The sequence below is a fragment of the Molothrus ater genome, chromosome 2 (genome assembly GCF_012460135.2).
Source record: "Molothrus ater isolate BHLD 08-10-18 breed brown headed cowbird chromosome 2, BPBGC_Mater_1.1, whole genome shotgun sequence".
NCBI lineage: Eukaryota > Metazoa > Chordata > Aves > Passeriformes > Icteridae > Molothrus > Molothrus ater.
In genome coordinates this window covers 24979034-25002922 of record NC_050479.2, presented here as the reverse complement: position 1 = coordinate 25002922, position 23889 = coordinate 24979034, and the positions used below count along the sequence as shown (strand labels likewise).

Genomic DNA, 23889 nt, shown 5'->3' with positions numbered 1-23889 from the left:
CTGACAATTAGCATTATGTGGCACGAGTTAAAACCAAAAGTTCAAATCCAAGAAGTTCTCTAGAGATGAAAAATTGTTAAGTGGTCAAAAATCTGCCCTACCAATAACAGATTATTCTTTTAAGTATCCTGAAGTTCTTAGGAAGCTGACCTTCTGTTTATAATTGTGACAAATAAAAATGAATGAGGTAAGCTGTTTTTTTGAATGCTTGATAATAAATCTCTGAATGGCGTTTGAGGATAGCATAGCATGTTAGTAACAATAAAGTGTAACACAAAAGAATATGTATGAGCCATTGAACCAAGCAAACAAAAGCTTTGTTTAAAAAACAACCCCCCAAAAAACATATGTAATTAGTTTATTTGTTCATAACATCAGTCTGGTGGCTTCTTGATGGATGAAAACCAGGTGGTGACCCATTCTGAGATGAGCACAGTCTGTTACAGCACAGAGGGCTGGAGCTTGCTCTGCACAAGGGATAGATGGCACCAGCAAAGCACTGTGTATGGGAACAGAGCCCCTGAGGTGCCAGCAGGACCATCACACATTGAGAGACAGTGAGGCTTTCAGGAGAAAGGGAAATATGGACAGGTTTGCAACAAAAAGAGAGAGGGGTCCTGCTTTTGTGTCACCGGAACTCGATTAAAAATATTTGGGGAGCCGATGGCTGAGAGTAGCCTCTGGCCTTTGCAGCTTGCTGAGCCCAGTGGGTGCTACAAGATGGGGAAGCAGCCAGGCTGTGCAGCACTGGGGAATACACACTGCTGATCCTGGGCAAGGGCTGGCTGAGCTGCAGCACAAACTCCAAACAGTGATCTCCCCAGCTTGGGGAGTTCACCCATTCACCTGTCTATACCATAGTGTATTTTGTGACGTCTCTAACACCCACAGAGGAAACAAGTCACAGGTGGATGCCATTCTCTGGAGCACAGACCTGGAACACCTCTCTCTCCCTTCTGGCCTGGAGGTCCTCGGCTGCCTTCTACTCTGCTTGGCTCTCCTGCTTCTCCTTTGTCCCCCACTGCACCTGGGAAACCTGCAGAGCCGTACCCATCTGGACCTGTTGAGTTGTTCAGAATAAAGAGGAAAGCTGAAATGTTTCTGCATACAACAGTGCATGCTAAAGGATATGTACAGAGCATGTGGATTTACAAAATACATGAGACTGTAATGGCTCATTGGATTAAAGGCTCATGATGAGAAAAAAGGCCTTGAAGTTTTAACTTTATCAGAGGAAAGAAATTATGATTTGAAGTTGTCTTCTGATCCACCTATGGAGTTGCACATAGTGTATGAGTTGTTTGCCAGAGCCCACAATATTGAAGCACATTCCAAAGCTTTGGAGGAAACAGTTTAAAAAGTTGCCTTACAAAGATCTCACTGACCAAACTTGAAGACAACACAATGTTGTGCCTGTGAACAGGCAGAGTAACAGCCTCACTTACCTGGTGATCCTGGTAAGCCCTTAGTGCCTGGTAAACCATGCAGTCCACTGATTCCTCTGAAGCCAGGCTGGCCTGTTTTAAAATTATATTCATGATTATCATAATAATTTTTATTAGTCTGTATATATTCCTGGGCAAAAAAAAATCAAATGCTTGAATAAATGCTATTCTATATTAAAATATGGTGTATTATATGCAAATGAATTAATTACTCTAAGTTTATTATGAAATACACCATGCTATGGTTTTTTGATTGGCAAATTTTGTTCTTATCCAATAAACTCATTACTCAAGAGATATTTTTAAAAATGTCTCTGATCCATCTGGCAGCATGTCATTAGTTCCAGTCTTGCTGCCATAGTTTTTTTAATAACCATTTAGTTTTCCAAAATCCTCAAGCCAAGACAATTATGACATAATTGTAGAATCTAAATGTGGTTATAATAAAGCTGTCTTCAGGAGCAATTCATTCTGTGTCATTTAAAAAAACCCCAAACTCTAAAATAATGTCTGATAGCTACCGTTACTATTGTTACAGGTAAAATTTATTCCGTCTATTTGTACCTGTCAAAATGGTAAGTATGATGTTAAAGCTAGACAATGGCCAGAGCTCTGGAGGACTATTCAGTCTCAGAAAAATAAGTGTCTGTCTGTCTCTCTTCACTGTCTAAAAAGGCAGTCTTCATAAGTGTATTAGCTTAGCTTTGAGGCAGATTCAGATAGAAGAATCTTACTAAAAGATTTCTGGCTGAAAGTTAGAAAAAAATCAGCTACCTTAATATAGTAAAGAATTAAGTGGCAACCATTGAGATTCCATATCCTGTGATACAAACAGCTTCATTTTAAACAATCACCTGCATTTTCATAGCACAATTCTGTCTAAACCGTAAGTCAATTATTCTTGAAACCAGACATTGAATCAGTTAAAAGCTTTTGGTGATGATGCAGGACAAATACATTGTTTGCTATCTAATGCCACATTATAATATTCTCATATTGTACATTACTACCCTTGCTGCATGTTTAATAATTTTTATTGCTTTTTTTCTTCCTAGCTGTCATGAAAAAAAAAATGTTTCTTGAAACTGCTTTCCTAGTTGAAGAGGTCATCAACAGTTAAAACGAGCTGAACAAGATACCAGAAGCCATAAATCAGCAACATCTCATTGTTAATACACTTGGACTTTGTGAGGAACAAATATTTTAGTACAGGAAACTCTGCCACTCTGAACTGCAAAACCCCCCTTTCTTCTTCTTCACCCCAAAAGAACATTTGCAAGTGCTCACACAGAAATGATTGAATAGCTGAAGCTGTACAAATACCTGCTTGTCCTGGTAAGCCAGGCCAGCCAGGAGCTCCCTTTTGACCTGTAAGTCCAGGAGTGCCAGGGCTTCCTTGCTGCCCTGGGGGGCCAACCAGTCCTGGCAAACCTGTGTGACAACAATGAATCATTGCTCATGAGCATCCTTAAAACCAACAGCCAAAACACAGACTTGTGCTACTTTCATTCTCCCAGGCAGAAAGATGAAGACTTTCCCTTCCTGATGTCACTGTATGACACTGCACTGCTCATCCAAGTGGGAGAAAACTAAAGAGAGCACAGGTAGGAGAGACAAAGTATAAAAGAACAGCTCATTCCAAACTTCAGGTTTCTGACAGCCTCAGAAAGACAGCAGGCTCCTCCTAATAAAATAACTTGACCTCTATTGCCAGTTACAACAAATGATTTCATTTCTGTGCATGTCATTTTCCCCCTTCTGCTGCACTTGTTTTGCCTTTCCCACTGAGAAGCGGATCAGACAAGAAACGTTTCCCAGTGAGGCACCTGTTGAAGCTCTTCCAGTCTTGGCTGGAGTTTCTAAGCCCTCTAAGGAGAAGATGTGTGGAACAACTGTTCTAAAAGAGCATTTTCCATGATCCTCCTGCAACAGGACATGTTCTTAAGCCCTGAGTGTGTGATCCAGCCACAGCTGAACCTGACTTGGCTTCTCTTGTACAGTTGGCCCACGAGCCTGGCTCAAAGGCTCTGTAACTGTGTCCTGGGAGATACTGACTTCATTTATGGCAGGAAAGGTCACTGAAAAGCCTACTCCTTGTAGTATTGAGACATTAGAATACCTGAGTATGCCAGCAATATAACACTTTGACAGGACACATGGTTGCTATAGAAGAGGAAAAAAATTATATCAAGTAAAGTTAGGTTTTTGCAATTTCCTTTTAACTTCTGCTGCAAGTTCCACATCCTTGTCACTGCTCCTCACCAATTTCCAGAATGATGAACATATTAAAAACTTAATTACTTTCTTTTGATGGAAAGAGTATTTTTCTTTTTCCTCTTAAACAATGTTATTCTTTGGAGTGTTAAAAAGAATATTTTACCTTCCTGTCCCACAGAGCCAGGGACACCCTGTGTGCCCTTGAGGCCTTCAATTCCAGGGAAACCAGGATCACCACCTTCTCCTTTTGGTCCCACACCTCCTCTTATGCCTGAAAAACCACAAAACCAGTATATTCCTTTAATTCTTTTCATATTCTTTTAAACAAACAAGCATAACATGAACATGGTTACTGAATGGGTCTTGATCTTGCCACATAAAGACATTCTTCTAGCCAGGGTGCTTACATAATCTGGGAGCATGAACAGTCCTCTGGCCAAACGATCATTAAACTTGTTTTTAAAAGTGCTCCCAAATTATGTGGAATAGGACACTGATGTTCAAGTGCACTGCATGTACAGGGAAATTTAATATACTACCTAACAACTCAATCCAAAATCTACAAGACTTTGCTATCCCACCTTCTATAATCATGGCCTGATAATGCTCTTTTTGTCATAAACAGCAAAACAAATTATATAGAAATGTTTACTGGAGTTGCCAGTGATGATGTTTACTGCTGTAATGGTATTTTCAGTTGAAGAGGTAAATGTAGCACATATTAATTTCAATAGAGAGGAGATGAACCTCTCCAGGAGCTGTCATGAGAACACAGGTTCAAGAGCCACCAAAAGCCCATAGAAAACTCCCCTTCCCTTTCTCTGGGAACTTTGGTATGTGAAAAGAAACACATTCAGAGAGCAACTGTGAAATTAATACCTGTTAAGCCTGGCACACCAACTTCCCCTTTCAGGCCTGGCATTCCTGGTAAGTTTATAGTATCTCCCCGATCACCTATTTCAAACAAAAATGAACACATGAGTGGTAAGGCTTTAATTTAAACAGTACTTCCTGTTGTTTTGAAGGAATTGCAACTTCAGAGGCAAAAGTCTGCAACTATTATCTTTGTAGAATAGAAGAGAAGTAAATTAAAGACAGCAAAGAAAGTGTCTGGAACAGCCTCCCTCCTTGCCACAGATTTATCCATGGACAGCACAGTGTTGCATGAAATGAACAGTATTAACCTTTTTAGAGTCTTCCACACCTACAATATCATTCTGTAAGACTGTAGAAAGACTCTGGGATTGAAGACACACTGACACCCCTCAGAAACTTAATGTCAAGAATTTGATGGGTGATGAATACAGAGTGCTCAGATAAGAGAACAAACTCACCTATTTCTCCATGTGAGCCAGGAGTACCAAAATGGCCTGAAATTCCTGGAATGCCCTTTTCTCCCTATCATATGATTGAAAACAAGCATCAGTTAGTGAAGATGAGGATTTATTCAACCTTCCAAGCAGCTGACTTTGGAAATACTAAAAAAAGGCTATTACAAGTACCACTTTTGAATTTCTGTAGTACTTTATAGAGTAATGTGCCAGCAGTCTGTTAATCTAAATCAGTACCAACCAAGGGACAAGTTATGTTTGCAAAGGCTTAAGTTTAAAATTGAGCATTATGCATATATAGCAATGAGAACTTGTGCTAGTTTTGGCTGGAGCAGAGTTTTTTTTTTTTTTTCCACAGTAGCCAGTACAGGGTTGTGTTTTGGATTTGTGCTGGAAACATTTGAGCTTGATAACACAGGGATGTTTTCATTCCTACTGAACTGAACTTACACCGTGTCAGGACATTTTTTGCTTGTCACTCCACCCTGCCAGTGAGCAGGCTGGGGGTGAGCAAGGATTTGGGAGGGGACACAGCTGGGACAGCTGATCCCAACTGACCCAATGGGTATCCCACACTCTGTGGCCTCATGCTCAGCATGTAAGGCAGGGGCATGGTGGACTGGAGGGTAACAATGCTTGGGGATTGTCTGGGCATCAGCCAGTTGGTAGGGGGCAATAGTTTTCATTTTTATCACTTGTCTTTCTTGGGTTTTATTTATCTATCATTGTTATATTATTATTATTAATACTAGTACTATTATTATTTATTGTTATTGTACTTTATTTCAATTATACTGTTCTTATCTACAAGTTCTCTCACTTTTACCCTTCCAATTCTCTTCTCCCCATCCTGCTGGGGATGTGTGGGGGAGCAAGTGACCAGGTGGGGCTTAGATTCTGGCTGAGGTTAAACCCTAACAGTCCTGCAGTCCTTGGTTAAAAAAAAATCTTACTGAAACCTGAAGGCAAAGAGAACCTGAGAAAGGAACATAGTTTTTGTGTCTCTTAAATAAATGATGTCTATGAGTCCATTGTCAGGCCTTTTCTAAGTGTTTATTTCTTCCAGTGTAACTTATTTTGCAGCCAAAGTGAATTACAATGAATTACCCTCTAGAAGCTAAGATTCTTAGGCTCTTTTAGTGTTAGGTAAGTGACAGTGAGTAACTTTTGGCAGTGATACCATTAAGTCCTGGGACAAAGAGAAAAATAAGCCCAACACTGAGAATAATTTTTACCAGCAGCTGTGGCAACAGGATCAAAGATCTAGAAGGAACCATCTGGGTCCTCACTGGCAAAATGCCAGCATATGAAATCTGGATGTCTCACAATGAGAAAAGAAATTACTCTGCCTTATGAATGTTGAAGGGAGCAAGCAAAAGTATTTGATCTATTCATCCAATGCTTATGGCATTTTTATCTTTGCACTGCTGTTGTTCGGCAAAATTTCAAGGGGTGAATGCCACTTCCTGAGAAGCTGAATGCCAGCACAAGGACACCCTTACTCCCTCATGTGCCTGAACTCACTCTGACTCCTGTGGTGCCAGGGAAGCCTCTGATGCCAGGAGAACCAGCAGGACCAGGATACCCTTTCACACCTGTCAGCCCTTTCGCGCCGATGTCTCCTTTCACACCAGCCACGTAGCTGGGATGCCCAGGGGACCCTGGGGTTCCTGTCTTTCCAGGAAGGCCTGGCATTCCCTTGCTACCTGCAGGCAGGGAAGAAGAAAATTAAATAAGGGAAGACTGACATGCAGGCTTGTGTGTAAGAAGGTTTCCTGCTACTAGTTTTCCTACTATCTGCTTCTTGAAACATTGCACCACAATGTGCTGTACAAGTCAATACACACACATACACCCACCCACACCCACATCATCTCTCAAAGCTTTCCTTGGGGGTGACTCTGTGAAATGCATCCAGGAGTTCACTTTCTGCTGTCAGAGACCTTGCTGGGGAGGCTGCAGCCAAGTGGTACAATGAGCAGGGAATATTTAATTTGGTAGCTGAGAAAAAGCACTAAATGAGAGTTCTGAATGTGCTTGCCTTGTTTTACTATGACCACTGACCTTTTAAGCCAAAGAATCCCTTTGTGCCCCTTTCTCCAACATCTCCTTTTTCACCTTTAACTTCCATCATCATGCTGGGCATGAGCTTTGGAGGGTCTCCTGGGGGGCCTTGATCCCCACGGTCACCTAAGGGGTAAAACGCCCAACCACGTTACAAAATGCTAGTCAGCAGCATGGCCAGAAAAAGTGAACAGAAGAGTAAATTAGGAAAAAGGAATGACCTTGCACAAGCTACAGAAAATCTATCTGCATGAAAAGTAACGTGTCAATACAACGTGGCAGTACAAGAGTCATGCTTAAGAAAACATGAAAACTGAGTTAAACTTTTGTACATAAAATCCTGGGAGTTGGACCCAGACTCCTCTGTGATAGATAATTTATCTCTCAGCAGATCAGTTAGGAATCATGTTTTTATAAAAAAAGCCCCAAAATCATGGTTTATTAAAAAACCCAAGAAGCACAAATGAGAAAGCACAGAAAAGTAGTTTAGTTCTAGTGCAAAGGAAATTCTCAATCAAAAAGCCTTGGACAAAATAAAGTGTTTGGATTTGTTATCAGCTATAGTGTTCATTTTCTTGACTTTATTGGGTGATATCAGTAAATAATGTCCAGAAGAAGGGATCCATACAGACTCCATGACTGTCTTAGTTCTTTGTGGGGTGCAGAGACAGGCCAGTAACCCAGACTTGTCTCCTAAGATTATGCACTGTCTCACATTTCTTCAACAAGAAGTGTATTTGCACTTCTCTTCACAGGGGCTGTTTTCACATATGTTTTTTGCTGAGACTGTTGCTGGGATCACTGCTCTGCAACTTCTGAATTGCACACACTTTTGTAAAAAATACCAATCTCAGGGTCCCTAGAAAGACCATTTTAGTCTTGTGGCAAAACATTTATTTAAAGGCAGTTGTGTGTAATCAAAAGAGGACTGAGTTACAGTTTTCATTTTGCCAACAATAATACCAGCTGAATGTTTGTGACTTTTAAGTTTTTAATAATGTTTGTGACTTTTATCTATGTAATTTTAACTACTTAATTGCCTGTTTTTCTGAATATTTAACTGTCTTTACAGTGCAACTGGAGAAAAATCTAAATATTCTCCCCAAAACATCTTATGCTTCCTGGGAAAATGCTCTCTTGACTTCTGCATGTGTCCAGGGGTGCCACTATCTGAGTTCAGATGAGTAATAAGATATTTGTCTCCAGCCTTAAGTGTGTAAAGAAGTAACCTTTCCCTGAGTCTAAAATCCAGGCCTCTTGGCCAGAGGCCCATGTGTGAAATAGGTGGAGGAATGTCTTGAGCTAAATTTAACATGTGAAAAATGTGTCTTCTTTGTAAAATAGTTCTGCAGATGTGAAGAGCAAACACACTAGTACCACCCATAAGCAAATACCTTTGAAGCCACGTGCACCCTGTGAGCCTTTATCTCCCTGAGCCCCAAGTGGGCCAAATTCTCCTTTGATTCCCTTGATGCCTGGTCTTCCTTTTAGGCCTGTCATGCCTTTGAAACCATCAATGCCAGGTGAACCTTTCAAGCCTTTAAGAAAGAAGGGGAAGAGAAGTGTTACTTCACTCAGATTTCTGCAAATTAAGTAAATATGAACCAACAACACATGACTAAAATGGTATGAAAACTTCAGTGCAGCAGTACCTATTTTTTGGGTGCCTTGATGCCTACACTAATCTGTGGGTCTGGAGCAGGCACCCGAGCTCTCTAAGAGGTAGTAGAGCTCCTGAGGTAGTGTGCTCTCAGGAGTACACAAACCTGCCTCAAGTGGCCAAGAAGAGGTGCTGTGGAGATGACCAGAACTTACTGCATTCTTCTGAGAGATCAGTACAACCCCTCTCCTAGAGATGGGCTTGAGACATCCACCTAGTTCCACATAAGGCTTGTAGTCAGCCTGGTCTACATGTAGAGATACAAATCACGGGTCTAGGACTGGCTGGTCCTTTCTCACAGAAATTTCCCATTTCTCTTTTCTAAACAAGAGAATGCTGTTTTTCATGGGTAATGCTAACAAACAGATCTTAATTTCTCTCAAATGAGAGCTGATCTCAGAGCTAGTCTTGTCCTGTCTTTGCAACTGATGGAATTGCAACATGCATTTTTAAGCATGCTTTGTGCTCAGCTTGGCTTCACATGGAGTTTAACCCTGTTGAAACTCCCTGTGTGGTGTAGGCAATGTGCATTACACATATGTGTTTTCTTGTGGCTGGTAGGTGAGAATCTCACATTCTCAATCTCACATTCTCATCAGTGTCCTGAAGTCACCATTGAGGTCTTGTGTCTAGCATTGCTCAGTTCACAGCTCCCAGCTTTAAAAAACTTTAAAGCCAATGTTTGGGGAAGCATCTCTTAAATTTCACTGAGGACCAACGGGACTAGGACGAAGGTAAGACTTTTAGAGAGAAAACAGTAAATACTGTGTCTTTTTTAAAATGAGAAATAAAACAGCCATTGCTCTTCTAAATAGGGCTGCATATCACAAGCTAGCACTGTACCAAGATCAACATAGGGGAAAATAGACAATGATTTTGGAATATATTAGGCGCATCACCCTAAATCTACTCTTTTAAATAGAGGGAGACCAGCAGAGAATATGTTTGGTTCATGTCTGCACAGAAAAGCTTTAATCAACCACTGCTTTCAAAGCAGCAGTCCAGAGCTCACCTTTATCTCCTGGAAAGCCATCCATTCCACTTATGCCAGGGGGACCAGTCACACCACGTATACCTGGCAGTCCTGTGTGACCCATGTCACCTTTGTCACCAGACAGACCCTTCAGTCCCACGGGGCCAGGAAAACCTTGCTCACCATCTTCTCCCCTAGCACCAGGTGGACCTGTTGTGTAAACGTGAGAACAGGGAGGGTAAAAAAGGTTTGGACATAGATGATGATTTCATACAAGGTAGCTCAAGAGGGAGAAAACTGCCGTTCTATCAACTTCATATTGAAGCGGGGAAATCAGGATTTTTTTAATCAAAGAATTGCAGAAATGATTGTAAAGATAAAGTAGCTCATCAACATGAACCAGCCTCGCTATCAGTTTGGTTCCACACCCACTTGCAACAGGACCTTCCCCTCCTCTTTAATTCAAGAATCAAGCCCCTTTTCCATAAGCCTACACTCATTTGGTGGCTTCCTTTTTCCAGTCTGCCTGACTTGGTAGGTGGCTACAGAAAGAAAAGCAGCAGCTCTGCCTGAGAAGATCATCCCCAAACTTAAACTCTCTGCTATGGAAACCTTACAGTTGCCCTGCTACAGAGGACTAGCAAGAGGAATGACACAGGACTGCACTACTTCCTCACCGAGAGGTCCTTGAGAGCCAGGGCCACCATCTGGCCCACGGTTTCCTGGTGGACCTGGGAATCCATGTGTTCCTGGTGTTCCTGGTAATCCCATCAAACCAGGGAGACCTTGTGGCCCGGGATCTCCTTTGGGTCCTGGCAAACCTGGGCTACCATCCGCTCCTAAAAGACCAAAATTATGCATTAGAGAGCATCATATGCAGAGAACATGTTTTTATATATTTCTTCTGTGTACATCCTCGGCTTCCAGGGTGTGTTTTGCCTTTGAAAATTCAATGAGAACAGGAAAAGCAAATTAAAGGACTGGTCTTTAGATTTAAAATAATTGATGTTACCATCAATGATCTCAATATTTGCATCAGATAGATAGATTGATTATTTCAAATGAATGATAACGTTTTGACACCATGTGGATATACATGCAGGTCTCTTTCAGTTTTAATCCCAATCTTTCTATTTTAATCCCAATAGTTCTGTTATTCCTGATCTCTCTGTCACATACATATTAGTAAGAACTGAATCAAACAGCTGATTGAACCACTGAAATAATGCTATGTACTTTTTCTAAAATTTTACAAGCAGGAAAAGTAACATTTAAGGCAGATGATGGGATCTGTATTATTGTTTAGAAATTTTCATGTAAGACTGATACAAATTCCTAAGCGAAAAGGCCCTAATTTTGACTACATGCACTGGGTGAAAAATTATGACTCTACCATAAACCAGTAAAGAGGGTGTTAAGTTTTAAAAAGATAATGCCTGCTTTTCATTCAGATTGGAGAAGCAGCAGCATACAAATAGTACATGGCATTTAAAATCCAGGTCAAGTGGATCTCCTTCTCTTTCTTCAGGTTTTACATGACTGTAGGTCCATTGGCTTGACTGTAGTTAAAAGAGCTTTATAACTGTGGTCATTTAAAGTGGGTTTTCTCAACAACAGCATACAGGCTTCAGTTGCTATTCTGAGTGAAGTGGCAAAGGTGGTATAAAGAAATTCCCAGTCATTTCATGTTAAATTAAAAAAAAATCATACTTGTAGAAAAATTCACGTGCTGTCTGAAGCCATTCTGTCAGAACTGTAAAATAAATCAAGAATAGACAAACTAGTACTGCTTTTTATTTTCATTGTATTTTTTCCTATTGAAAACTTAGTTCTACAAAAATGCTTACAAAGAGGGTGCAAAGTCACACAACATTATTTTTTTTTAAACAAAATTGGATTTCTTCCCCTCATCAGCGATGTTAGTGATGTTTTCTGCCTTTTCTCAAACTTTTTAAAGTCCACAGAGCTGCTTTCATCCCTATTACTCTGGGGCTCTACTGCAGCTGAAACCAGCTCTCCTCACTTCAAATACCTCTGAGAAGATGATGCTCTTCTTTTGTTTTCATCAAAAATCATGAGAAGGATATCCAAAACTAGTTCCTGTGATAAACCTTGCTTTGAGCTAGTCATACAATTACTACTTCTTTCTCAGTTCCATACAGGGGAATGGGGGTAATCAGCAGTCCTAAATTTAATTATGGGTCCAAATGCAATAGAAACTGTGTAGCAGGGTATGCTAAATTCCCACATGTGCTTTTCAAAGTCCTTCATAGAGTTGAGAGAGTGAAAAAATCAGATTTTGTGGAGAAACTCTGTTTTCTGCATGGATTTTAGGATATTTTTTATGGTCTGTGACATAACAAATGAAAATGAACACCCTGAAGTTATAAATAAGTATATAATATTATCTTTTTATTATTTGTGACTGCCCAAAAACTGTCAAGGCAAAATAGCTTATTAGCAGTTACTTAACTCTGTGTCGCCTTAGCTAAAATTTACAAATTCAGCACTATTGCAATATGCTGATCAGCAAAGCCATGCAATACCCAGACATTTCTGGTGTGGGAAAAATCTCATAATTATTGCTGTATGTAAATGAAAATTGAGGATAATAGCAACACCACCATTCCCTTAACTAAAGGGAAAAAAATTAGCAGTACATCTGAAAGCAACAAAGATGAGTAAAGTCTGGTTCCCTGCTATCCCCCTGTAGCTGATGTCATGTGGAGCAGTGTGAAGGACAGCTGAACATAAGCAATATATCTCCAGAAAGTGTTCAGAGGAGCCAGGCATGTTGGCAACAGCTGCCACAGAAGTGGAAAGACTGGGAGATCATCGGGCACTGGGCATGGATAGTGAGCTCATCAGTACCTCTGATGCATTCTAACATGGTCTCTTCCTGCTCTCACATCCCTACAATTTGGCTGCATTTGTATCAACTCTTAGGCAAACCTTTCTTTATTAGAAGAAGCTGTTACCTCTAGTTCCTGGTACTCCTTGATCTCCTGGTGCACCTTTCAGCCCTGGCAAGCCAGGGAGGCCGACATCCCCTCGGGCCCCTGCTGCTGCTCCAAAAACATCACCAGGAAGGCCCTTCGGTCCTGGTGCTCCTGGAGCTCCAGATTTTCCTGTAAGGCCTGGGTGTCCCTGCAGTCCAGGTAGCCCATTTGGGCCTCTGTCTCCCCTGGGTCCAGTGAAACCTATAAATAAAACAGGAACTAGGCATCACAGAGTTCACTACAAATGTTGGAGTTCAAATCCTAGATATGCCAACATGATGTTCCCATCACCACAAATGACAAGGTAAAGGCTTCTCGTGCACTGGAAAACTGGAGCTAGACTGAAAGTTAAGCCCAAGCATTGGTGAAAGATAGCATGGAAAACTGTAGGGGATTGCTCCCTGTGGCCTGGGAGCCATTTGGGAGCCCTAATTTAGCAATCAGAGCACTCTGTGGAGCTTACCAGGGGAGATAGAGGTTCATGGTCCTGCCCTATGCTGCACAGAGCCATGTTGTATGATGCATCCCTTGATGCATCAGGATGCACCAGGACATGCACCAGCTCTTCTTTTGCTTTCTCTGTTGCTACTACAGATGCTGTAGATGAGTCCAGAGAACACTGTCAGGCCATGTGCTGCCTGAGGGCAAAGCACCACCTGGCACTGGATTTGGGAAACTTTGCAGCCCTTCAGAATCTGTGAGGATTTAGGACTTTGAAATCAGATCTCTCAAAAAAATTTCCAGAGAGCTCATAAATTAAGTTGCATCAATGGCTTCTGTAATGGGATACAGAAAAAACCCCAAACAACTCATTACCCATTTCTCTGACCAAATAAACTTGGTCAACCACAGGGAAGTGGTAGTTTCTGGAGGTAATTCCTGTAATTCCTGATGGATTGACTGATGATTTGTGAACATACACACCCACCGCAGTTTATATGTGCATGCCACTGAATTAATTATGTGTGCAGTGGCACACACACTCCATCCATTCCATCATTTATACTAATGTTGGAAAGAATTAAATGGAAGTCCTAATACTATTATTTTCTTCCTTTCTTCATCATCATTATGAGTAAAATGCACTTGGAATCTAAAATATCTTGTTATTGAATTTCTTTATGAGAATTTCATGAATTTTTACTGTCACATTTATAATTTTGAACAATAAAGCAGATTGTAAAAGGTTGGCATCTACGAATTTTTTCATCATTATGGAAGTTGCAAGAAATACTTCTGGATTTGAAAAGTAATATTTTTGTCTACTGGCTTACTGAGTGAATGTAGAAGGGAAGATAAGTGAAAATGTACCTAGTATCAAGTATTTGTGTTAAAGTGACTTCAGTAAAAGGTCAAAAGTACATAAAGAATGACTAATTATTTCAAGATACCTGGAGGACCTGGGAATCCTTCCCGACCTGGATCACCTCGTGTACCATTTAGCCCTGGAAAACCCATTGGACCTGGATCACCTGGGAATCCTCTTGCACCTTTTGCACCTAAATGATACAAAAGAAAGTACGAAAGTGTTATCTGAACAAACAAAACAGAAATGCGCATATAATGTAAAAAAAGGTAGTAGTAAGTATCATCATGATGTGTTTCTGAATGCAAAACTGAAATCTTTAAAAAATAATTAATGGGCCTATACACTGGCTCTTTAGAAGTATTCAAGATCCCAAAACAAATATCTAGGTTAAGTGCTTTTACAAACATGGATTAACCTGACTTAAAGACTAATGATATGGAGACTACTAGGGTAAAGATAATTGGTTTCACAGACTTTTGGAGCTTTTCAATATTTTGTAAATTAAGGCTTTTAGATTAAGGTGAAAAGGCAATGTCAAAAAAGAATGTTCACAGAAATGGCACAGATGAGATGCTGTAGGAGGAAAAAAAATTTCCTTTCCCTGCTAAACTGATCACAGAACAAGAGCAGACTGGCTTAGATAACCAAGAAATATAAGGTTAAAGGTTAGATCTAATAATCCCTCAAAATGAATACAAATTAACTAGCCTACTTACTATATTTGTAACATTACAGGTATAGAGATTTCCTAGTAAAAGAAAGGATGTGCCCTGAAAAAAAAAGGTGTGCCAGTTCTTCAGGCACTGACCTCTTGTTCATACTGATTTTTCTCCTGACAGCACACTTTCCTTGTGATACAGTGTTTGACATCTCAGTAAGGGCAAATATTACTGTTTTTTAACATCTCAAACAAAACCTGCAAGTATTTTGTAGCATTCCTTTGTTATGTTTTTAAAATTATATATTTTTTTCCATGCAATAGTTTTATTACATGAGTCTTGTTAATCCACTGTATTACAAGATCAAGATTTTTGGTAAAATTCTTTGAAAATAATTCCTGGGAAATGCTTTGTTCCACTATGCTCCCCAGCACTTGGAACTTTATAAGTTCCCAGCTCAGGCTTGAAGGTCAACAACATGCTTTAACATTTAAAAAGTTGTTGCTTAGCATCACCATGAATTACAACTCATTTATTCATTACTGAAAGCAAGTTCTTCTCCATCCATAACTATGACAAACCAAGGAAAATATCACTTGGATTTTGATACTTTCTTCCACTTCAGTTTTCTGAAATTTATGTTATTTAACCATGATTATTTGTTGTTTTGACTATCATTTGTGAAGGGGAGCAGGAAACATTTTAAATAATGAGAAATAAGGTGTACATAACCAGCCAATGCAGTGTGCATAATATTTCACTGTGCTGTACAGGACTCTTCAGTGCTGTACAGGACAATTTTTTCTCTCCCTTATATGAAAAGTAACTCCTCAGAAAGAAATCAAAAGGAAAATCTTAGGCTTTTAGGTCCCAATGAAAAACTCCCATGTGCCTCCTACCCAAATGGCATCTTGGTCTTGTTTCCCATCTGCAATAACTGGCTTTCATTAATTCTGTTCAGTATTGCACTAATTAAAAAGCCATGTGAGAGAAAGAAGGTGCAGAGGAAGAATACGTCACTGCTTACCACATATTTCAGTAAGTCAATACATGATGTTAGCTGGTGATAACATGTGCCAAACAGCAGCATGAAAAAAGTTTTTATTTTGGAAATGTAATGTTTGGTTTGCAAGTATTTTAGTTGTTTGAGACAGAAAACAGCCTAAAAATTTTATTCAACAGCAATTGTGTAGACTTTGAGACTCCTGAATAACCAAGATGTTTGTGTGTGTTGCCAGGAATCTCAAAGGAACACAAGGACATGAGGATGGCAGGCTATAAAGACAGCTCCTTGCTTGATACACTGTGTGCCATGAGCACCTAGGACACTGAGAGACCTGATTGTCTACAGAGGAGCTCCATGCTGGCTGGGCAGAATGTGGGAAATCTTGTGGGCAAACCCCATCACTCCAAGCAGACAATGAAAATGGTGTAAAGGAGGTGCTGGTGCTTTTGTGTTGGTTTGGCCAATGTGGGTAAATGATGCTCCAGACAACTCAACTGACACAGCTATGGCAAAAAGAAGCTGTGCAAATGTGTCCTTTTCCTCCCAGGCTTCTGATTGAAGAACTGCCTCTGGAACTGATTGAAAGGCAGCTACAAACAGAGTTCTGCACTGGGCTCTGCAAGGGGCCCTTCCCAGATTTTGGAGAGAGAGGATGAAAAACAAGTCTTAAAAAAAACAGGTCTTAAAATTACTAAAGCATGTAAGCTAACAAAGGCAGAGAAAGATCTGTTAAAGAGCTAGCCAAGAATAGAAAATGTAAAACACATGAAACAGCATCACTTGTGTTACAGCAGTCTTACAGTTGGGAGTTAAATCTGACTGTACTCACTGAAAGAAAAACCTTCAAGCTCATATGAATGAAAATAAACAAATCATATTCAGAAAAAAACTACAAATATTGCAAAGAAAACAAGAAGCCATGATCCTACCAATAAACTTAGGCACCAGGACTAAGGAAACACAGATAATCTTTCAACAGAGATAAAATTTTTCCTTTTAAGATGCATTAATCTATGATAAATCAATTAATGAATCTATGTATGTCATAGCAAACCTTGTGCTGAAAAAAAAAAAAAGCTTGACCTTAAAATTTATACTCCAGATCTCTAAACTTGGTTAAAGCACAGAAACAGATGCATCAAGAATTTTACCTTTACCAAAATATGAAGGACGCATCTATGTTTTTTGTCAGTGTCTTTACAGCTCGTGATGAGGATTTATTGAAAAACAGTTTTATTGCTTAGGCTGGGAGTACATAAGTTCATAGGAACTATCAGTGCTGGTCAGACATTTTCCCTTCAAGGTCAGTCATTATGACCACCCAGCACACCCTGCCCATGTGTCTCAATTCCATCTCACACAGTCCCTCAGGCTCTGTCCTCTCCTCTTGGAAGAAGGTTTGTCACTATTGAGTCAAGAACAGGGGTGATGGGTCATATAGACTCTAGGTCTCTTCAGAAGGCAAATCTGAGTTTATTACAAACCCATTCTTTTATACACCATCCTGATACAGGTGGACCTGATTGGTCATTTGATCAACACCCCGTCACACCATTGCCTAATTAAGAAGACACCCTTTGGTAAACATCTTATGAGAAAACAACTGTTCAAAACACCAGCTGCAGGATTGTTTTAATTCTTTCTTCAGCCTTCTCAAAACTCCCCAGAACAATTCCTGGGAAAGTTTATCTGGCTTCTCTGTCTCTGAGAAAACTGTCACATCCACGGGTCCCCTTTTTGTTTAAAGGAGGAGGGGCGTTTATAATCCCCTGCAGGGCCCTTTGCAGGAAGGAGAACAAACACAGCTCAGAGATGGGGAACCCCCAGTGGTGGGGAGGCCCAGGATGATCAGATGGGCCCTCTGGGCTAGGAGGGACCAGCTCTGCAAGGCAGGAGTGCGTGGCTTCAGACAGATCAGCCGTGTTGGGGTCAGCCTGGCCCAGACACTGAGCTGCACCCCAGGCTCTGGGCTCACACTTGCTGAAGGAACTCTGTACATAACTTGAAGAGGAACAGTGAGAAGGATCTGTCATAGTCCTCCATCAAATCCTTTCATCACCCTGCTCTCAGAGGACAGCATTTATTTACATTGTGAGGTGTGCAGTCAGCTCTGAGAGCTCAGCACACTCTCTAGCACTGAACCTGTAGACTCTGTATACTCTCACTTGCATGTGGAGAATAGCAAACAGGCTGTCCTTTCTGCCTTCTGCTTTGTGGCTGGCACTCATTAGCAAAGGCAAGTAGTTCAGGAATGTGAAGTCACCTGGGCTGCTCACTTCTTAGATCTCTCTGGCAGGGTCAGGTTCATGCTGTGTTCCAAAGTAATTTCTAAAACTTGCTGTCTGCTAAGGCTCAGTTATAACTGATATGGCAAGATACCCTTCAAATGCAGTGTATGTGGGAAACCCAATATGGGTAAAGGCAAAACATTACCTGTGGCTCCTGGCAATCCTGGCTTTCCTTGGGATCCCTTTGGTGGCCTTACACAGCCTGCACCTGCAAACAAAAAAACCAAGTTAGTCACACTATATGTGCTCCTATACTGTCTCTCCATGTCTCTGGGCCAGCAGTTGAGACAGTTTCATTAAAACAGGTGAAGGAAATTAACAAGCAAACTCCTAATTTGAAAAGAAATTTTATTCTTCATTAAAAAAAAAAAAAAGTTGGCTATGTGTGTGTGGTGGTTTGACAGGAAATGTGTTTTTTGAGATGCTGTGTTTTTGGCTAATGGATATTCAGACTTTAATATTGGCATTTAACTTGACTATTGAGACATGGACACGCTTCTGAGAACACGGAGTTAAAAGCAGAGCTCTCTCTTGGGAGGGTCTTCTTGGGTTTCTGGCGGGAAAGAGTTCGGGTCTCTCCCCCGGCCCAGCTGCTGGCTGGGCAGGGGGAGGGGAAAGCTATGTGGCCGAGAGAGGTAGGCCTGAGCCCTGGGGTGGAAGGGTGGAAGAGAGAGAAAGAGAGAGACACTGGGAGCTATCGGGCAGCCTTCCCTGAGAGACACAGAGAGAGAGAGAGAGAGAGCCGCTGCCTAAGACTGTAACTTTGAAGCTTGATAAACATAGGCCTGCGCCGGCAGCACGGCTGGGACGGAGAAGAGGGGGGGGTTCAGCCGGCCGCTTGTAGGAGCTTTTAACCTCTTTTTGGAGAATGAGAACTTTACAGATCATTGACTTTTCTTAGAAGATAGAGTAGAAGATGAGGAAGAAATGGGCCAGTGTGAGAGAGGTCTAGGCGAGTGAGAGATAGTAGAAGAATAGAGAAGAATCTTAGTGGGAAGAGATGATAGAGTGGCTTTTGCTAGACTCTTTTTGTATAGCCATGGACAGAACCATGTTCTTTGTGATACAGAGACTGCATTTTAGGGGGAGGCAATGGTCTCAGGACTAAGAAAGTTCAGTGTTGGTGCCTCTCGGCCCCAGGGGGTGAAAAAATATGGGGGGGACAGGTGTCCCAAAAAGAGAGATTGTGGGGACAGGTGTCTCAAAAGAGAGACTGTGCCTTTTTTAGATCAGGACAGAGCATCTTTAAAAGACAACTTTAGAAGCAGTTTTAGTCCGTGTTCAGTAGTGAGAGCACTAGACATAGAAAAGAAGAAGTCACGACGGCAGATGTACTCCGGGCGGTGCCACGAGTGACACAGAAACACACGAGGCTTCAGCTGTGTTTCCAGGGGAAGCCCATGGTACAAGAAGGACTCCTCTCTTCTTGATGAACTGAAAATTGATTGTCTAAAAAGTAGTGCTGGACTGAGAGTTAGTGATTTGAAGAACAAATGTATTGAGTTGGAAATTTGGTGGGGGGAGGAGGAAATGCACTTGTGAAGTTTTCATTTTCCCTGTGTGTGTGTTCCTTTTTATCTGTAGTTGTAGAATAGTTAATAAAGTTCTAGTTCTTTTTCCCTAAGTAAGAGCCTGCTTTGCTTATTCCTAGTCACATCTCACAGCAGAAACCAAAGAGAAAGTATCTTCATGGAGGCACTGGCATTGTGCCAGTGTCAAACCATGACATTTTTGGTTCCCTGACCGGGAAATCGAATTTTAAGGGAGTGATAAGATAAAGTTGTGAGTAAAGCTGTGAGATGAGACCAAAGAAGAATAAGAACAAAGCATGTATTGAGTTAAAGTAGATGCATAGTAAAATCTGGAGATGAAGGTTTTCTTGTTTTGTAGAAGTGTTGAAGTGTTTTGTAATTTTGTTAATAATTTTAGAAAGTGTGTTCTCAGAAGCGAAGAGTAGAATGTGGTGGTTTGACAGGAAATGTGTTTTTTGAGATGCTGTGTTTTTGGCCAATGGATATTCAGACTTTAATATTGGCATTTAACCTGACCATTGAGACATGGACACGCCTCTGAGAACACGGAGTTAAAAGCAGAGCTCTCCCCTGGGAGGGTCCTCTTGGGTTTCCGGCGGGAAAGAGTTCGGGTCTCTCCCCCGGCCCAGCTGCTGGCTGGGCAGGGGGAGGGGAAAGCCATGTGGCCGAGAGAGGTAGGCCTGAGCCCCGGGGTGGAAGGGTGGAAGAGAGAGAAAGAGAGAGACACTGGGAGCCATCGGGCAGCCCCCCTGAGAGACACAGAGAGAGAGAGAGAGAGAGCCGCTGCCTAAGACTGTAACCTTGAAGCTTGATAAACATAGGCCTGCGCCGGCAGCACGGCTGGGACGGAGAAGAGGGGGGGGTTCAGCCGGCCGCTTGTAGGAGCTTTTAACCCCTTTTTGGAGAATGAGAACTTTACAGATCATTGACTTTTCCTAGAAGATAGAGTAGAAGATGAGGAAGAAATGGGCCAGTGTGAGAGAGGTCTAGGCGAGTGAGAGATAGTAGAAGAATAGAGAAGAATCCTAGTGGGAAGAGATGATAGAGTGGCTTTTGCTAGACTCTTTTTGTATAGCCATGGACAGAACCATGTTCCTTGTGATACAGAGACTGCATTCTAGGGGGAGGCAATGGCCTCAGGACCAAGAAAGTTCAGTGTTGGTGCCCCTCGGCCCCAGGGGGTGAAAAAATATGGGGGGGACAGGTGTCCCAAAAAGAGAGATTGTGGGGACAGGTGTCCCAAAAGAGAGACTGTGCCTTTTTTAGATCAGGACAGAGCATCCTTAAAAGACAACCCTAGAAGCAGTTTTAGTCCGTGTTCAGTAGTGAGAGCACTAGACATAGAAAAGAAGAAGTCACGACGGCAGATGTACTCCGGGCGGTGCCACGAGTGACACAGAAACACACGAGGCTTCAGCTGTGTTTCCAGGGGAAGCCCATGGTACAAGAAGGACTCCTCTCCTCTTGATGAACTGAAAATTGATTGTCTAAAAAGTAGTGCTGGACTGAGAGTTAGTGATTTGAAGAACAAATGTATTGAGTTGGAAATTTGGTGGGGGGAGGAGGAAATGCACTTGTGAAGTTTTCATTTTCCCTGTGTGTGTGTTCCTTTTTATCTGTAGTTGTAGAATAATTAATAAAGTTCTAGTTCTTTTTCCCTAAGTAAGAGCCTGCTTTGCTTATTCCTAGTCACATCTCACAGCAGAAACCAAAGAGAAAGTATCTTCATAGAGGCACTGGCATTGTGCCAGTGTCAAACCATGACAGTGTGGCACTTTCAGGGGAGCACTCAAGCTGATCTCCACCCCAAGAGCTGCTCTTCTGCCTGTTTTACAGGGGTTATGGTGGCAGGTCCAGTTGGACCAGCACAGAAAGGGTAGTCCAGTCTACTGCATTTTTCAGAATAAGAGAAATGCTTTGTTTCCCTATGGGTGGTTTATACCCGTGAAGCAATCAAGTTAATTTTGGTAAAAATCTAAGGGTTTTTTCTCATATGTCACATTGCACTGAAAATCTTCACTCAAAGTTCTTCCAAAAAATTGCTAAAATTTTCTTGGGCACCTAATTTCTGGTACTGTTTTTATAGATTGCACAGTAATTATACAATAAACACTCAGGAGTGATGAAATAAAAAATTTCTGAATAGAGCCAAAAGTGCAATAATTTAAAAAAATGTTCAATTTGATAAATTTAGTTTAGAGCTACATAGACTATATGCATAGTTATTTGTGACCTAAAGTTCAAACAGTTTACAGCCAAGAGCATCCAAAGCAGTCCTCAGAAGAAAGTATCAATCCATAAAAGCAGTATAATACTAAAAAGATATTGAAGGCATTTGTATGTACAGTACCTGACCATATTGGTTCGGTTGCATCTCCTCTAGGAAAGTCTTCAATGACCTGCCCACAGTCTGTGAGCAAAGAATTAGAAAACACAGTTATTATCTAAAAGAGAAAAATTGCAAAAAGACAAAAATGTTCTCAATTCTAACCAAAATGCCTATAAAACCAGCAGATAATGTATTCTCTTGTGTATTATGCACACATACCACACAAATTTACTATCCACACTATCCACACATGGATTAGATCCAGGCCTAAAACCTATCCTGTTCATGTATGGAGGCTGTCCCATGCACTGTGTAAGGCTGGCATTATGCTTGCTTTAGCTTTAATATTCTGCCAGGCTTCTCAAAGTGGGGGAATAAAGCTCTGAGCTTGAGCCCTTCTGAATGTGGCCCAGGCATTGCTACACTTGGAAGGGACTTGAAAAGCTGCAGAAATGCTATGAGGAGCTCTGAAGGGTGGAAATATGATTTTCTCTGGTAAATTAAAAGATTATGTTGGATGGGAAAAATCAGAGAAAACCACCTGTGGGATTTCCAATGGCAGGACATTGCTCCATTGCCTCCAACTGCTTGAAACCTGAAAAATGTTACTTGCTGGCACTAACACATTAATTCATTTCAAAACCTGACAAGAAACTACTGGGACTTCTGAAGTATCTCCTTTTTTAAGATTTCTGGACAATACCAGCATTTCCTTTTACCCCACATAACCCCCACCAAGCTGTCCCTTTTCAACAGTGTGCTGGATAAATGCTGCACACAACTCAGTGCTGATCTCCCATGGCTCTGATGTAGGACAGAGTTATGTCTCTTACCTAGTTGGCCAGGCTCCCCTGGCAGACCAGGCAGACCTGGAGATCCTGGGCTTCCAGCTTGTCCTTGGTCACCTGGAGGACCCCGGAAGCCTTTTGGACCAGGAAATCCTTCACCTGGCAGGCCTGCTTCTCCTGGAAAGCCCTTTGGGCCTAATTCACCTGGATAACCAGGATCCCCAGGGAAACCTCTGATAGCATCACCCTGTGGGAAGTGAATGGAGGTGGTCACTCCTGACTTTGCTGAGAAACAACTCAAACAGTTGAACTGCTCTCATGAACAACATCTTATAGGCAGTAACTTCTCAAGTGTTGCATCCCAGCTCCTTTAATCAACATTGAAAGTAAAGTATTTTTGAAATAACCTGACTTTAATGTAGACCACATGGCAATAAGGGCATGAGAGAAGTGCTCCTTGAGGGAACATTCCCCTAAAAATGCTGGCCCATGAAAAGCATTTGGGCAATATAAATCAGTGTTGTGGAGGGGCTCCTGGTCCTTCCTGAAAAGCTCTAAGGTGATTTGGGGAGACGAAAAGCATTGTTAGAGATGTTCCATTGTGGCATTTACTTCTGAGGAAAGCTCACATAAAAATGCACCCAAAAGATTTTTTCTCTGTCTGCACTCCCAGTGATATTTCGACACTACTGAATCAACATTTCACAAACATCATTAGAGAATGCTTTTCTATCTTCAGAAGCAATATAAAGTACCATCTTCACTGGCAGGAAAAGTAAAGTGGTCTAAAGTGCCTAGTATAGCTCTTGCCTATCTTCAAATATGACATATGAGCATCCCAGTGGTTCAAAACATCATTTATGATGGGCCAAAGGAATTCTTCTTGCAAGGTATTTAATTTTGCCTATAGAAGGAAGTTAGAAAATGAACAAAAACTACATGTCTAATTTCTAGATAGCTACAGTTAGTTAGGTGAATTGCTATCAAGCAATATGATTATATAATGTACATTTTAAGAACATAAACTTGTAGTAAATTTTGCTTTTTTTCAACACAGTTGTACCCGAAGTTATTGAAATTCAGTCACAAAGAATCTCAGACTATACTGAAGGAGTTACTAATGAACCATACACTACCACTTGTTGTTTAAGTAAAATGGAAATAAAAGTATAAGATTTTTCTAAAACCCTTAAAAATAAACCTGATGATTAATTTATCAATAACCAGCAAACCCAGTCTAGTTTTGCATCATTATCTGTGAAAGAAGGACAGGCTGGTGATCACAACTC

At 41.2% G+C, this 23889-nt stretch overlaps 1 protein-coding gene across 1 annotated transcript in view; it reads right to left on the bottom strand.

Moving 5' to 3' along the window:
* The window catches only part of COL4A2 (collagen type IV alpha 2 chain), a 145239-nt gene that overhangs the window by 10170 nt on the left and 111180 nt on the right, over window positions 1-23889 (bottom strand). Inside the window, exons 25-40 of the mRNA XM_036382587.2 lie at window positions 22646-22847; window positions 21834-21893; window positions 18097-18159; window positions 14081-14188; window positions 12669-12890; window positions 10368-10529; window positions 9730-9900; window positions 8452-8595; window positions 7058-7183; window positions 6518-6699; window positions 4997-5060; window positions 4542-4616; window positions 3826-3933; window positions 2769-2876; window positions 1446-1517; window positions 935-1060 (exon numbers count right to left, since the gene is read on the bottom strand). Of these exons, the coding sequence (XP_036238480.1) occupies window positions 935-1060; window positions 1446-1517; window positions 2769-2876; window positions 3826-3933; window positions 4542-4616; window positions 4997-5060; window positions 6518-6699; window positions 7058-7183; window positions 8452-8595; window positions 9730-9900; window positions 10368-10529; window positions 12669-12890; window positions 14081-14188; window positions 18097-18159; window positions 21834-21893; window positions 22646-22847 (1993 nt within the window). The remainder of the gene's footprint in view (window positions 1-934; window positions 1061-1445; window positions 1518-2768; window positions 2877-3825; window positions 3934-4541; window positions 4617-4996; window positions 5061-6517; window positions 6700-7057; window positions 7184-8451; window positions 8596-9729; window positions 9901-10367; window positions 10530-12668; window positions 12891-14080; window positions 14189-18096; window positions 18160-21833; window positions 21894-22645; window positions 22848-23889) is intronic.